Source organism: Impatiens glandulifera, chromosome 3 (assembly GCF_907164915.1).
Source record: "Impatiens glandulifera chromosome 3, dImpGla2.1, whole genome shotgun sequence".
Lineage (NCBI taxonomy): Eukaryota > Viridiplantae > Streptophyta > Magnoliopsida > Ericales > Balsaminaceae > Impatiens > Impatiens glandulifera.
The window spans coordinates 16,267,116-16,282,608 of record NC_061864.1 but is presented as its reverse complement, the minus strand read 5'-3'; the positions used below and the strand labels follow the sequence as shown (position 1 = coordinate 16,282,608).

Below are 15,493 nucleotides of genomic sequence, written 5' to 3'. Positions count from 1 at the left end.
ACACGTGAGACATAGCGCGAGAGCCTTTCTCACGTGTAACCAAGCACCGAACCATTAACAGAATTTCTAAAATGTGTTTGAACACACAAAATGTTTTTCTTTCCTAATTTCTCGAGTAGTAAATTAGTTGGCGACTCTAAAATGTCAAAGCTAGTCTAAATCGATGTTTTTAATGCACTTTAGTCAAGCTTACCATTTTGGTTCCTCGTCTCACTCGAGACTCGAGAGGAAGGTGAGTTATGAGGCACGACTATCGAGTAACGAAAACCTCTTCTCGGGAAGGATCGATTTTTTGGGTCAGAAAGCTTCAAAGAAAATGATCAAAACTTGAATAGTCCTGATTTTTACTATCAATCCGGCCATGTATAATGAATAGTGCTTGATACAAGGAAAAAAAAGCTTTATTCTCCTTTGCACCATTCATAACCAAATTAATGCTCATTGTACTAATAGATCTCAAAAGAAGGAATTAAGCTATTGTATAAGTTATATTATGTGGTAATAAATCTGATGATGAATTTCTGTCTAAGAGATGCCTTGGTGGGCCATTTTAATTTGATTTCAAATTTTGGTCAAATTATTTAAATTTCTTTATACTTCATTATTCATCTATTGAGATTTGATTCTGGTATCACAAATGCGCAGTGCATCAACATCAACTGCTTCTCTTCAATTTTAAATGACTTGTTTAAATGATATAATTGAGTAATATATTGTTAATTTGATATTAACTTATTTGAAATTATTCTTTTCTAGTCGTTCTTGCCTCAATGAGGCCGTAATGGATCTTGATTTATTTGAATAATTAAGTTGTTGTTTTCAAATAAGAGATACTTTATTAAAATTTAAGTTATTTAGGTAAAAAGTTTGTTTTTTATATATATTTAAATAGAAATATTTGACTCCATAATTTAGTCATGTATTTTTTTAGTTGTTAAATCTTTTTGATCGAAGAACACATTAGAAAGCATTTCATTATCAGGTTCTATATATGTCTCAACGTTTGTTTTGAATTATATAGTTTTTTATTTTATACTATTCTTAATTATAGTCTTCATTAAGAATTATATTACACAGCCTTTTAATTTATGTCAAATTGTTTTATTAAATTATTTATGTTAAATATGAACTTTAAGTTAATATGAACTTATTAATAGATTCTAATTGTTAAATATAAGCGAGGATAAAATACTTGTGTGGGCCCGAAAATATTTTTGGGTAGGCTGGATTGTGGCGGGCTCCATAACCAGAAATTAGAAAAATAATGGATAAAACCAAATAAAATTTCATCTAAAATGAATTAGGATGAAAAAAAAAGTTAGAGAGTAATTTGACTTTGTTTTATTAAAAACTTATATTTAAATAAATTTGTTAAATTAAGTTTTCCACCGAAACAAATTGATTAATTAGATCTTATATAATTTGTTTAATATTAAACAAACAGTCTTTAACTTCTCTCCATTTTTATCTCATATTAATTACTTAGGGTGACTTGTTCAATTGTTAACTAAATAATAAAAATATTGTTGACCGGAAATTTGGTGACTTTTTCAATTTATTATTTTATTTATTTTTTTTGAAAATAAAATATTAATATTTTGATTTATCAATTATTAATTTTAATAAAAATATTATATTGTATTCACTTAGTTTGCCTCGTAAAATAATTAAATATTATTATTGAATTTACATTATACGTACAATATAAAAATTTAATATTAAAATAAATTATTTATTTATTTAAAATATTTTCATTCTCAAATTTACGTGGTTATTATTAAAATAACAATTAAAACACATGTCATAAATAAAAATAAAAAAGTATATATCTTTTTTTATATAATATATACAGTCCTAGGTTTTTAACCTAATTAAAAAAAAAAGTTAAACTGATTCCTAAAATACAGGTTATAACCTTTTTGTGATTAGCTTTAAAAGGTCCAAATTCACTCGAATCTTTTATTTCTTACTTAGGATAGGGATTAAGAACAAAGAGAAAGAGGGAAATTATAGTTTTAAGATTTTTCTTCTTCTTTAGGGTTTTGATTATGTCTAAACACTTGGTATCTACTGATGAGATTCTCCCATGCTTTGGTGCCAAGCCCAATAATGAATCTATCATATTACCTCATCATAGTTATTACAGGTTATATATCTTATTTGTTTTTTCCTTTTATTATTAACAAATCTAGATCAGGTTCATGTATTAGTCATAAAAAATTATTAAAGAAAATTTTAACATATATAATTGGTTGGGAACAACTCTATTTGTTTTTCATGATTAAGCCAAGTTATTAATGGATATTTTTTCCTGTAAACAAATATAGTTACTTTAAATTTAACATGGTTACACATGACAATATATATATATATATATTATTCTAATTGGATTCAATTTAATTTTGTAGGAGATGGGAGATATTTTTGTTGGTTTTAGTGGCTTATGTTGCTTGGGTTTCACCTTTTGAATTTGGCTTCTTAAACAAATCGGAAAGACCTTTCTCAATCATAGACAATGTTATTAATCTATTTTTTGCCATGGATATTATTATCACCTTCTCTGTGGCCTATGTGGACAAGGATACTCACCTTATTGTCAAAGACCTAGAAAAGATTGCAGATAATTATATAAGGTTTTGGTTGATATTTGATATTATTTCTACAATCCCTTCAGAGCTAGTCATGAAAATACCACTTCCCTCTATTTGGACTTACAACTTGTTCAACTTATTTCGACTATCTCGTCTCCGTAGAGTTAGTGCATTATTTTCTAGGTACATTATTATTTCAAATTTGATGTGTATATTCTAATATTTATATGCTTAAACTTTAATATACGTATTAATTTTGCAGATTAGAAAAGGATATAACTTCCAATTATTTGTTTTTTTGGTGTACAAAACTTCTTTTTGTAAGTATTAGATTATTAATTAAGTTTTTTTCACAAAATTAAATATGGTTAGCTAATGATTGATTGTATCTTTCATTTCATGCACTTGTGTTTGTGCCTTATATTTAGGTTACGTTGTTTTCTGTTCATTGTGCCGGATGTTTCTATTACCGTCTAGTTACACATTATAAGGATCCCCACAAGATTTGGACTGGATACGTTGCATCAATTTATTGGTCAACCTCGATGCTTACTACAGTAGGATACAACAATTTGCACTACGAGAACACATTAGAGATAACCATCAGCATATTGTATATGTTATTTAACCTTGGGTTGATAACATATATTATAGGAAACATGGTTGTTCATATTTCAAGAAAGTCTAGAGATATTATAAGTAATACAATTTTGAAGGTAATACTTGTCTATTTTGTTTTTTAAAAATGTTGTAAAGTTTGATTTGGACCTTGGAATTATGTATTGTTATTGTCCCCTAACAGAGAGATACAATGAAAGCCACGTCAAATGCTGCTCTCGAAAACCACTTGGCTAAACTTATACAAGACCAAATGCTCCTAACCAGCTCGGATGAACTACAAAAGAAAGAAACACTTGATTCCCTTTCAAAGGACATTAGATCAAGCATTTCTAAATTCCTCTATGGTGCTCTCCTAGATCAAGTGTATTTGTTTCATGGAGTTTCCAATAACTTACTTTTCAAACTAGTAAGTATATATATATATATATATTAAAAGTTGAGATATTTGTATTTGTATTTGTTTTCGTTAAATACTAGCTAACATATGTTTTCTTATTTTAATTAAAAGGTCTCGGAATTGGAAATAAAGTATTTTCCTCCAAAAGAAGTTCTGATATTGCAAAACCAAGTTTCAACGGATTTTTATATATTAGTTAATGGAGCATTGGTAACTATGATAACTAATCTCTAATTTTCTTTTATTTCTAATTTTTAATTAAGTTGTACTATGTTTTTCAGGAACTTGTACACTTTAAGAACGAGGTTGAAGAGATTGTTGGCGAGGTTATAATCGGTGATCCTTGTGGTGAGATTAGCATTTTATGCAACAAGCCACAAGTCTTCACGGTTAGGACAAAACAATTCAGTCAACTACTTAAAATGAATGGAACGAAATTTCTCAATATAATTCGGGCTGATGACGGTGATAATGCAATAATCAATAGCAATCTTTTCAAGGTTATTTCTTACAATTTAATTTGGCTCGATTTAATTTATTCAAATATAATTTGGTCTAATTAGTATGCATGAGTTTTTGGATTTGACAGCATTTAAAAAAGTTGAATGGTCCGAACATCGAGGGCAGACAACGACTTGACCCAAATAAGCCAAAAAACAACCATGATATGATCTTCACCGCACAACCATCAACTCGGGTAGCAGTCGATGATGATGTACAAGACATATATTGGAAGAAAAGATACATTAAATTAAGGAATCAATTTAAATATAATAATAGAAACCGTGGTATGTTTCCAGATAGAGTCGCCATGATATTTCCAGAAATAAGAGGCGAGAGTGGCACGCGTATAAAAGTTCCACATACATTTGAGGAGTTATTTGAGATAGCATATAGGACTTATGGAGTTTATCCTTCTAAAATTCTAAGCCGAGACGGTGATATTGAATTCAACTGCATTGACGAAATTATGGAAGATGATATTCTTGTTTGTGTTAGATAGGGGTGGATACTAGATCCAATAATGGATAGACTCAAAAAATTTAGACTATTTGATAAAATAGTATTTCATAATATGAACTTGTATTTGTTTATTTGATTTTCATAAATAATACATGGTTGAATTTAGAGTTGATAGTGAATTCTGTACATTTGTGTTTGGTTTTTAAAATGGTGCTGGTTTATAAACTAACTTTAAAATAGTTAAATAAACATACTAACTAAATCAATAATTAAAAAAATATATATTAAATATGTGACAATAGATATATAGAAAATAACTTATAAAATAATTGAATTGGTTAACATATGTAATAGTTAATAATAACTAAAAAATAATTAAAAATTATATGTTTATTCATTTAGCTACATTATATCATACCTAAAAACAAAAAATATAAATAAAAAGTTTAATTATAACTTGTATGATATTATTGTGGTGTAAAGTTAGAACAAAAGTGCTGTTTAAATTGTTTTAAATAAAAATAAAAATAAATTAAAAAATTGTATTTATGTTGACCAACTTTTTTTTACTTTTGTGAGCTTATTAGAACGGTAGAAATTAAGAGTTGTGTATTTATTGTCTTACAGATTATGGATTTATTGTTTGAAAAACTAGGCTTAATATTTTATTAATTAACAATTACTGCATTAAGAGAAGTTTGTTGGTGACTAAATATCTATGAATATATCTGAGATTTCTTTGTTGTTAGCATTAATTCATTTACATCTTTGAAAATAAAATTTACTATGAAACAAAATGTTAACTTAAATAAACTTTGTCACTTAAAAAGAATCCGTATATGTCTAATACTTAGTACCCTATGCACTCATTAGATACATTACCTTGAAATTAGAACTAAAAAAAGAAAGTTGTACAAGGAAGAGAATCTTAGTATTAATCTTTTTGTGTAAAGAATAAATATTTTGTATTCCATCTTTTATTTCTCTCTTTAACTAATAAATGAAATATATAATGAAACCTTAACTATATAAGAATTAATAATTATTAGAATAAAATTTTAATTTCATTGTACTAATTATAAATTAATAGTTGTAAACACTAAAAATCTACCTACCTAATTTATAAAATTAAAATAATTATTTTAATTATTTTTTAATAAATAAAATCAAAATAATTAAACCAAAAGCCAAAGCATAATCAAACAATTAATTTGATTCTGTAATAATTAAATTCTATATTAATTAAGGATAATGGACAAAGAAAATAAATAAAACAATTTAAGATAAATGTTGTACCCATCTTATCTAAAATTAATTTTAGAAAAATCAAAGAAATTAAAATAAATAATTTAGGATAAATGTTATATCCATTTTATCCCAAATAAATTATTTATTAAACCCAAAAATATACAAAAATAAAATAAATTGACAAAATAAATTTCACATTTATTTTAAATATTTTGTATATTTTAAAAGATTTAAAAACAAATCCAAAAGGTGAAAGAAAAATCAATTTTAAATAAACCCTTAAGGTTTAAATAAATAAATATAAAATCTATAATAAGGTGTAACCCAAATCCAGAAGGATCGCTACAACTGAAACCATAGTCATGGTCATCAGATAGGCGTTATATTTTCATCAAACGCCTAAGAGTTATCTGTGTCCCTCTATATAACAGAAGAAGACGCATGCACGAAGCAACAAACGATTGCTCCAACGTCGTCTCCTCCAACGCAGACTGAATGTCTGCATGCTGATGAAACGCTCTACGACCACGCGCTTACCCAAAAATGACGTCATTTTGGCCCTCTCTTGGCGCTCAAACACGAAAGCCCAAAACAATATCATTTTGACCTACGTCTTTCTCGCGACGCCGATCGGATAAGCATCCGCAATCATCTTTGATTTTTTAAAGATATAATTTCTTCGTTTCTTGATCGTTTAAGTTGATTCAAAAGTTGTAATGATCATCCTATTTCGGTGATCATCTCCCTAAGCCTAGGATCACAATCATAACCTATATCGGCAATTTACCGGAAGAAAAGTCAAGATACTATTAATGGATTTTGACTAAATGAAGCCCACTTGGTCGATCAATCGACCTTGGGAAGCTATAAATAGCCTCCCTTGATGAATCTGAAAGCAAGAGATAACCTCTCAAGCCTCAATCGGAAAATTTTAAAAAAAATGCCATTAAAGTTCAAGCTTTCTAGATTTTCGGAAATTTCGTATAAGGTCTTAAAGCTTGGATCCAGGCACCCAAAAGCTTCCCTAAGGTTGAAGGAGTGTTCTCCCATCCTTGGCATGCTTCCAATCACCTTCTAATTTAATCTTCTAGTTTAAAAATAAAATTTTTATATTCCAGTTTTCATAAGTTTGTATATTGTCTGGTTGTTGAATTTTGTGATTGAAAATGATCATAGGATCATTTGCAAGATTTCTGTTAAAGCTAAATTTGATCAATCGATCTAAAATAGAAAACCCCAAATTTGAATTTGGAAAAATCCAAAATCGGTTTTTTTGCAAAAATAACAGCTCAAAAAGCTTCCCAACATGTTTCTAATGATGTTAGGAACCTATTTGGATCATGTTTAATCTATCTCGATCATCTTTGATCAAAATCAAAATTTTAAAAATAAATAAATAAATTTAAGTTCTTGATATTGGTCAAAACGAACCGTCTTTGTTCATGTTTTTGTGTCAATCAATCATATGAAGTACAAGGAAACTATTGACAGGCGCCTTACACTTTATTAAAGCTTAAAAACAAAAACACGATTTTTGGTCTCAAAACTGTTTTGATGAAATCGAACATCATTCAGGTTGAATGATATGGAATGATGTTCATAATGTTCTTGGGAGCTTTATGAAGTTACCAAAGCCCTTGTATCAAAGGATCTGGGCCTTAATCAAAGCTGCAAAACCTGCAATTTTGATGGTCTTAAAGACCGAAAGGTCCAACCGAGAAAATTCATCCAAGAGTGAGAGGTTCAACCGAGAGGTCCGACCGAGGAATTTGACATCCGACCTAGAATTTGAACCCATGACCGAGGAGTCGAGCACCCGATCGAGAACTCCCAAACCTGGGACTGTTGATTTCTACACTCGACCAAGGGACTTCAGCACCCCGACTAAGGATTTTCGAACCTCGACTGAGGGACTTCCAAGCTAGGACTGAGAGTCTTAGCCCGCGACCGATAAAAATGCACCTAGGACCGAGGACACCAGTCTTGTTTGGTTGCAATTTTCATTTTTCAAAATTATTTTTGTAATTTTTGAACTTCAAACTATTTTCTAAATTTCCTAAAAAAATATAAAATTATTTCAAAATGTATTTTCGGGATATCTCCACAAAAATATTTTGATAAGGACTGTTTGCGATTTATTTTTTAAACCCTAAATACCTTTAAATAGTGATATTTTCAAATATTTTTCTCCATAATCAACATCATCAGCAACAAGTATCAACATTTAAATATTGTTGTTACAATTTTTAAATACACGAAAACATTGCATGTCTAAAACCGGAAGAATAATTAGTAAAATAAAACATTATACAACCAATTTTCAAAAGTAAAGATTTTATAAAGTAAAGACCGTTTTTAAAACGGGTACGGAGGATAAATCGTGAAAGTTAATTCCTGAGTATCACCAAATTACGAATCAAATAAAACTTCAAGTGAAAAATATGTTGGTATACGTATACAATTTTATTGATTTTAAAAATAAAATCAATTGGCGACTTTATTTTAAATAAATAATCTTAAATTAATTATTTTAGTTAATTTAAACATATATTTTAAAAAATCAAATTTTAATTTGATTATGACAAATTTAACGATTATTTAAACTTGAACCCAAATTAATTATTTTTATAATTAATTTTAAAACTGCTAAAATTTGTTTAAAACTTTATAAAATAATGTTTTATTTTTAAAAATGTGTATGACACCGAGGCCGTAATCTCTCGAATCTCATTTTTTTTTTTTTTTCAGAAGAAGGGTTTTCGAGAGTTAGAATAGTATTCTTCAATAAAATGTTATTAATAAATATATATCAATAATTCTATTTTTATTTTTTATTTTTATAATTTATATAATTATATATATATATATATATATATATATATATATATAATCTACTTGCAACTTAATTATATTATATTTTTTAATAAAATATTAAGTATCATATATAATAATTAGAAATGTCTTTAAGAAAAATGATCAGAAAATATGTTTAATAAATAATGAAAATCAGAAAAAAGATTGCCTAAATATTGTAAATGATTTGCAATACAATAAACTATCAAATTAGTTTTCAACAAAATTGGATTCTAAAATCAGGTGAATTCTCGTAAGCCAAACAACTTAGTATATTTATAAAAATACAAAGAATATTTGAATATTAGAATAGTATCTAATTATATTTTGTAAAGATATTGTTTTAGTTGAGGTTTTTTTATTTATATATTTATCTTGATTTAATCATTTTGTATTCATTTGTTAAATGATTGATAACATTTTCATATTTCTTATTCTTCACAATATTTATAATATTATGATTTTGTTTATTATTATTTTTATTATTATTTAAGTTAATTATGTTTTATAATATTAAAATAAATGACATCTTTAAAAATAATTAATCAATTAAAACAAAAAATATAAAAAAAAAAGATTTTTTTTCATTATTTTAAAATTTAATGTTGATTAATATTATTACTTCACAAATTTTATTACTAACGTTTTATTTTATTTGAAAATGAAATCATATAAAAAGTATTAAGGAATACTTTAGTTATTTGTATAAAGAACTAGTAAATAAATTATCAAAATAATTTTCAAGGAATCACATGTTAAATGAATATCCTTAAAAAATTGTTATTATTTGATGTGTTATTTAAAAATTGTTATTATTTAATGTTTTATTTTACTCTGGTGTATTCTATTTAAGTTTTTATCTTGATAAATATTCATTCTTTTTTACAGAAAAATGACAAATCACATAATAAAATAAATAAATAAATTGTGCTGGGTTGATAAATATTCATTCTTTTTTACAGAAAAATGACAAATCACATAATAAAATAAATAAATAAATAAATAAATTATCTGTGCTGGGCTACAGATAAATATGAGATTCTAGACTTACTTTTAGGACGGCACTGGTATTGAGTTATTTCATTATTTTTAATTTTATAATATTATATATATTTTAAATTATTAAATTTATTAATTAAAATATTATTATTTATTTTAATAATATAAATTTAAATATAAAATAATAATTTAATCAATTTTCACATAATTATAATCATATTTTTTTTAAATAATTACAAATCAAAAAACTCTAATTTTTCTTTCACCCATCTTTTGTTTTGAAAACATTTAGTTACAAATGTTATTAAATTTATTAACATATATATAATTAAAAATATATTTCAAAATATTATTTTTATTTAAATTAATATTTCATTAAAATATAAAATATTGTAAAAAATATAGTTTTAAATAAATTTTAAACATATCATCGTATCTCTAGTTCTAACTCTAGCTCTAACTCAAACTCTAACCACTAACTACAGATAAAAATATACTTTTATGACAACTTTAGTAAAAAATATACTTTTATGGCTATGTTTAAAAGATTAATATATTATTATACATAACTTTTTAAAAAAAAACTTTAATTGAATTATCTTAAATAACAAAATTAAATTAACCCATTAATTTATTTTTCTTAATATATTATTAAAATAAATAAATTAAAATTATGAAACCAAGATATTAACCAGCACTATAAATAATTTAATTATAAAATACAATATGTAAATATTAGATTATGCTCCGAAAACATTATAATTAGATAAAATAGAAAAACTTTAAATTGCTATAATCTCTAAGAAGGAATTGTCTTAACCATATTATTAGAAAATCGAGAATGGTGTGTTAAAGCACAATTTTTTTTTTTACAAAAGTTCTTATTACCCAACTAAGTTGTTTAAAGTAAAACCAAAAAATAATAATATAGTCCTGACATAACTATTAATGTTTAAAATAAAAAAACAAACTTTAAGATAACAATAAAATATTTTAAGAAACATAATTTGGATGTTAAAAAAAAGAGAAACCAAACTTATTAGTAACAAAGAACTGAATTGTAAAACCCTAAGCAATGATTCAAATTTGAATTGGACTTAGATTATAATTCTAATTTTACGAGAATTTATATTAAATTACGATTCAATTTTTATATTTATAAAAATTATAGAATTGTAATTCAAATTTAATTTATAAATTTAAAAGAAGAATCTAATTAATATAATTTTAATGTATATTATATATATTATTAAAATATTTGTTTTACATAACTATTAGATAGTTCATGTTTCAAAAAAAATTCTCTAGGATCCGATTCTCTATCAAAATAATCAGTTTAATATTTAATTTTATAAATTAAAAAAATATAATGGTTCAAAATGTTAATTTACTAAAATTAATATATATATGCTTGACATTTGAAAATCCTAAATTAAAATAAAAATCTATTAAACAAGTTTATCATGATGTAAATGATAAAATAATTAAGATTTTTTGTTTAGAAAAGACAGAAAAAATAATATTAGAATTACAATTCTGAGGTAAAAATAGTGAAATTAATAATTATAAAATTAACTTGTTTTAAATTTAATTAGAATTCTAGTTTCAATTTCAATTCTTAATCTTAAACGGTGTATCAAAATTAGAAATTGAAATTAGACTAATTCCAATTTCAATTTTATGATTTTCAAATACACCCTTAAAATGTATCAACATCTTAATTTGGAGAAGGATGATGAGGGTATTGTAGATCATCAATTTGAGAATATATATATAGAGAATATTATTTGAATATTATTTTAGAAACAAAAGAGAGCTTCTTGAAGTTCTTCCTAGTCATCAATTAATTGTTAATACTTACAACTTAATACAAATTCATTTCATTAAATAAGTTTTGATATAATTAATTTTGATTTATTCTTTTGAAGTTAGACAAATAAAAATAACTCTTATTTCTTTAGAGTCTTAATTCCCTAACAAAATTTCAATTAAGACGAACTTACCCTCACTTTGCATCATATGATTTCAGTTAGGCCATTTTTCCCTTCCTAGGTCGAGATTGATAATTTAGAAAGTTCGATGAGTATTACCTAAAAGAGGGATAAGTTTGGAATACACAATTAACCAAAATATATACATGTAAATTTAGATTATGATATATTAATTAACCAATATTATAATATGGTATCCACATACACAAATTGTGGTTTGATTTTGATAATTAAGAATTGTTTGATTTATAAATTAAAGAACACAATAATGATAATAGAAATGATGAATGAATTAATTAATTAGAAGGCAAGGTGAGGCCCGAGGAGGAGAAGGCGATGCTGACCATGTTTGATCCTTTTCATTTGACAATCAGGAGGCGGACCCAAGTCCACGTCATATAACATAGCCCTATTATATCCGTGAGAAAGATTTTCGTTCGATGCACACGAATAAAAATATATTGTTACGACGTCTCGCGTTCATCAAATTTGGTGTTGTATTTAAAATATAAAGTGTTATTAGTCTGGTTAAAGAGTTTTACTTGTTTTATTAGGTTGCAAAACATATTATAGCATTTTTAATTTTATTTTTAATCGTTTTAAGTTTATGACGGGTTCAACCCAAAATCCGACCCAAATATCCATTTACTCTCACATATATATCCAAATTAATTAGAGCTCTCGACCCAGCAATACGGACACTTTCAAAATTAAGCATTATTATTATTATTATTATTATTATTATTATTATTATATTATTATATATATATATATATATATATATATTAGTTAGTTAAAAATGTTCTGCGTTCATCAAATTTGGTGTTGAATTTAACATAGTTGGTTAAAGAGTTGTATTTGTTTTGTTAGGATGTGAGTTCAAGACATATCTATAACATTTTTAATTTTATTTTTAACCGTTTTAAGTTTATGGACGGGTCAACCCAGAATCCGACCCAAGTATCTATTTACTCTCACATATATATCCAAATTAAGCACAACTCTCGACCCATCAATCCGAACACTTTCAAAATTAAGCATCTATATATATATATATATATTTTGTCCTTCATAATTAGACACTAAAATTGTTTTTACCAGCTTTCCATTTTTAGTTTCTTCCAAATAACCCATTATAACGTTATAAGGCCTATTTATGAATTTTTTAAGACTATGAATAAGTTAAGGATGATTTAGTTTGGATGGGAGAATAGAGAACCCGAGAGCCGAGATGGTGGAGGTGAACGCGATGGGATTCCGGTGGCTGAACTCCGGGTTGGATGAGAAACCCATATAGTAGGCAAGTTACAGGCAGAGGCAAGTACAATAGTTATTTGGATTAATTATGTAGTAGTAGTAGTTTGGTGTAATAATCTCAAATAACAAAAAAAATCTAACTTAAGCAAACTATATATATAGTTAACAAATTACCTTCATCAGCTCGTTAATCTTTAGCAATAAGATAGTTTGTTTTATTTCATAAGGCTTGGCAAATGAAAGCTCAATATTTTGACCCATACAAAAACGCTGAGTTTGGGCTAGGTGGTCCAATCTCTCATTTCTTTCTAGGCCAGGGCAATCAAAATTCCAAGATGATATCAATTTTCAAATATATTGGAAGCAAAATAATTATAATTGAAATCTTGAACCTATTTCAAACACTTGTTTACTTAAGCTAATAATGGAAATATATTGGTTGGGAATAACCCTATTTTTCTTGTTATTAACCTAGTCTAATGCTGACTTTTTTCCCTTTTACAGAAATATAATTAGTTTAGATTTAACATCCTTACACGTGACAAAAATATATATACTGCAGAAAATAGAAAATTGTAAGACAAAAAAAAAGTAAACTAAAAAAAAAATATCTAAGTTCTAAAGCTTAGCTAATGTCAAAAGCTTAATGTAGAATTACAATTTTATTTTTTTAAATAACTTGATAAATAATTTAAGTAATACAATGTAAAAATTAATGACATTATATAAGATATTTTATTCGGGAAATTTGACGAAATAACCCTCATAAGAGGGTTATTTCCAAATTTAGCATAGGCTAAATGATTTTTTCAAATATAACATTTTCCCTATGGAAAAAGACGTTTTTGCCCTTAAATTAAAAAAAAAAACAGTTTTCCATCCTTTCCCGTCCTCCCCTTCAGTTTTCCCCGTTTTCCTCCCTCTCCTCCTCTTTTCATATTTCCAAACGACAAACTCTCCCCGATGACGACCGATCCAAGCCCACGAAACCCCACCTCTCCCCCGACCCCAACGACTATCCGAGCCCCCGACGACATATCCGAGCCCCCGACGACGATCCAAGCAGAATGACTATCATTGAAGGTGAGTTTTTCCTGTTTTTTGTCTTTTACCTTCCATGCATTTGTCGAAGGCTTTAGTGTTTTAGTGTGAACGATTATCCAAGCAGAAGCAGAACGACTAGGGTTTTAGTGTTTATTGTTTAAGTTTAGTTTTAGGTTTAGGTTTAAGTTTATTGGCTGGCTGAATCGTTTTGGGTTTAAAATGCATATGTCGAAAGCTATTGCAGGCTATCGCACACGAATGCGCATCTGTCAAATATCAAATAACTAAACACTAAACATATCAAATAACTCACCATAAATTTTAACAGATAAATTTTCTCTACAGAGATTAAGATTATGTAAAAATAATACTTATAATTTAGTTTAAAAATATAAATAATAAAATTAAGTTATTATTTTTAGTACTCACCCTTTAATTATAACATACATATGATAAATATAGGATAAATAGTAATGAATTATTACATATTCATTTAACGAAAAAAATCATCTTATACACATAAATTACAATAAAAATATGTAATTAGTTAATTAGACAAAAATACCAATAAATCTCAAAATATTTAATAATTTCTTAACCATTGTAACATCATGTTGTTAGATATTTTTTTAAATAGGTAGATTTTTCGAATAAGATTATTGTAAAGAAAAATCGAAATGCTAGATCTAATGAACTTTCGAAGTTGATTCTTCGTTTGTTCATCAACATCATCATTTTTTAAGTTATGTCGTACCTATCTCATTATTCTATATTGGAGTGATTTGGGCAAATTGTTATTATGTGTTAAATAAGACAAATCCATTGCAATATGTCTCCATTATAAAAAAAAAAATACAGTAGAATAAAAATTATAATGAAATGTAAAAAAAACAGTAATGTTTATAAAATATACAAATCATTTTCGCTATTAACGAAAATATTTCTCAAATTTTCAAGTATATAAACAATCAATATCATGTTAAAAAATATATATACTACCTAATAACATTTTTCATTTATTAATTATGTACAAGTCTCTTTATCCAATTGTTGTAATGGTTTTGATAGATAAATATATCGAAATGATATATTTTATAATCAAACATTTTTATTAAAAGTGAACTTCTATATCTCCTATCTATGTTTTGTACGGATACATGTAATAATGAAAAGTCAAAAAGTAAATACAAGCTTCTATATGGATAGTGAGAAACGTTGCCCATTTAGAATATTTTATTTAGCCCATTTAAAATCTTTTATTTATTTTCGATTTATCGCCCATTATATGTATCCGTCTAAAACTTGAATTAGAGTTATAAAAAGTCACTTTTAACAAAATTGTTTAATTAAAAAATATATTATTTTAATGTATTTATCTATCACAACCATTATAATAGTTGGATACGCAGACTTACACGTCATTAATCAATGAAAAATGTTATTAGATAATATATATTCATGTTTATTAACAAGACATTTTCGTTTATATACTCAAAAATTTGAGCAATACTTTCGTTCATAACGAAAAA

The 15,493-nt window shown here is 25.9% G+C and overlaps 1 protein-coding gene across 1 annotated transcript; it reads left to right on the top strand.

Annotated features, from left to right (window-relative positions):
* Window positions 1-3,250: 3,250 nt before the first annotated feature.
* LOC124929847 lies at window positions 3,251-7,745 on the top strand. Its single transcript, XM_047470232.1, has 5 exons — window positions 3,251-3,307; window positions 3,394-3,618; window positions 3,891-4,109; window positions 4,199-4,597; window positions 7,446-7,745. Exons 1-5 carry the CDS (start codon window positions 3,251-3,253, stop codon window positions 7,743-7,745), a joined length of 1,200 nt encoding a protein of 399 aa, XP_047326188.1.
* Window positions 7,746-15,493: the final 7,748 nt, after the last annotated feature.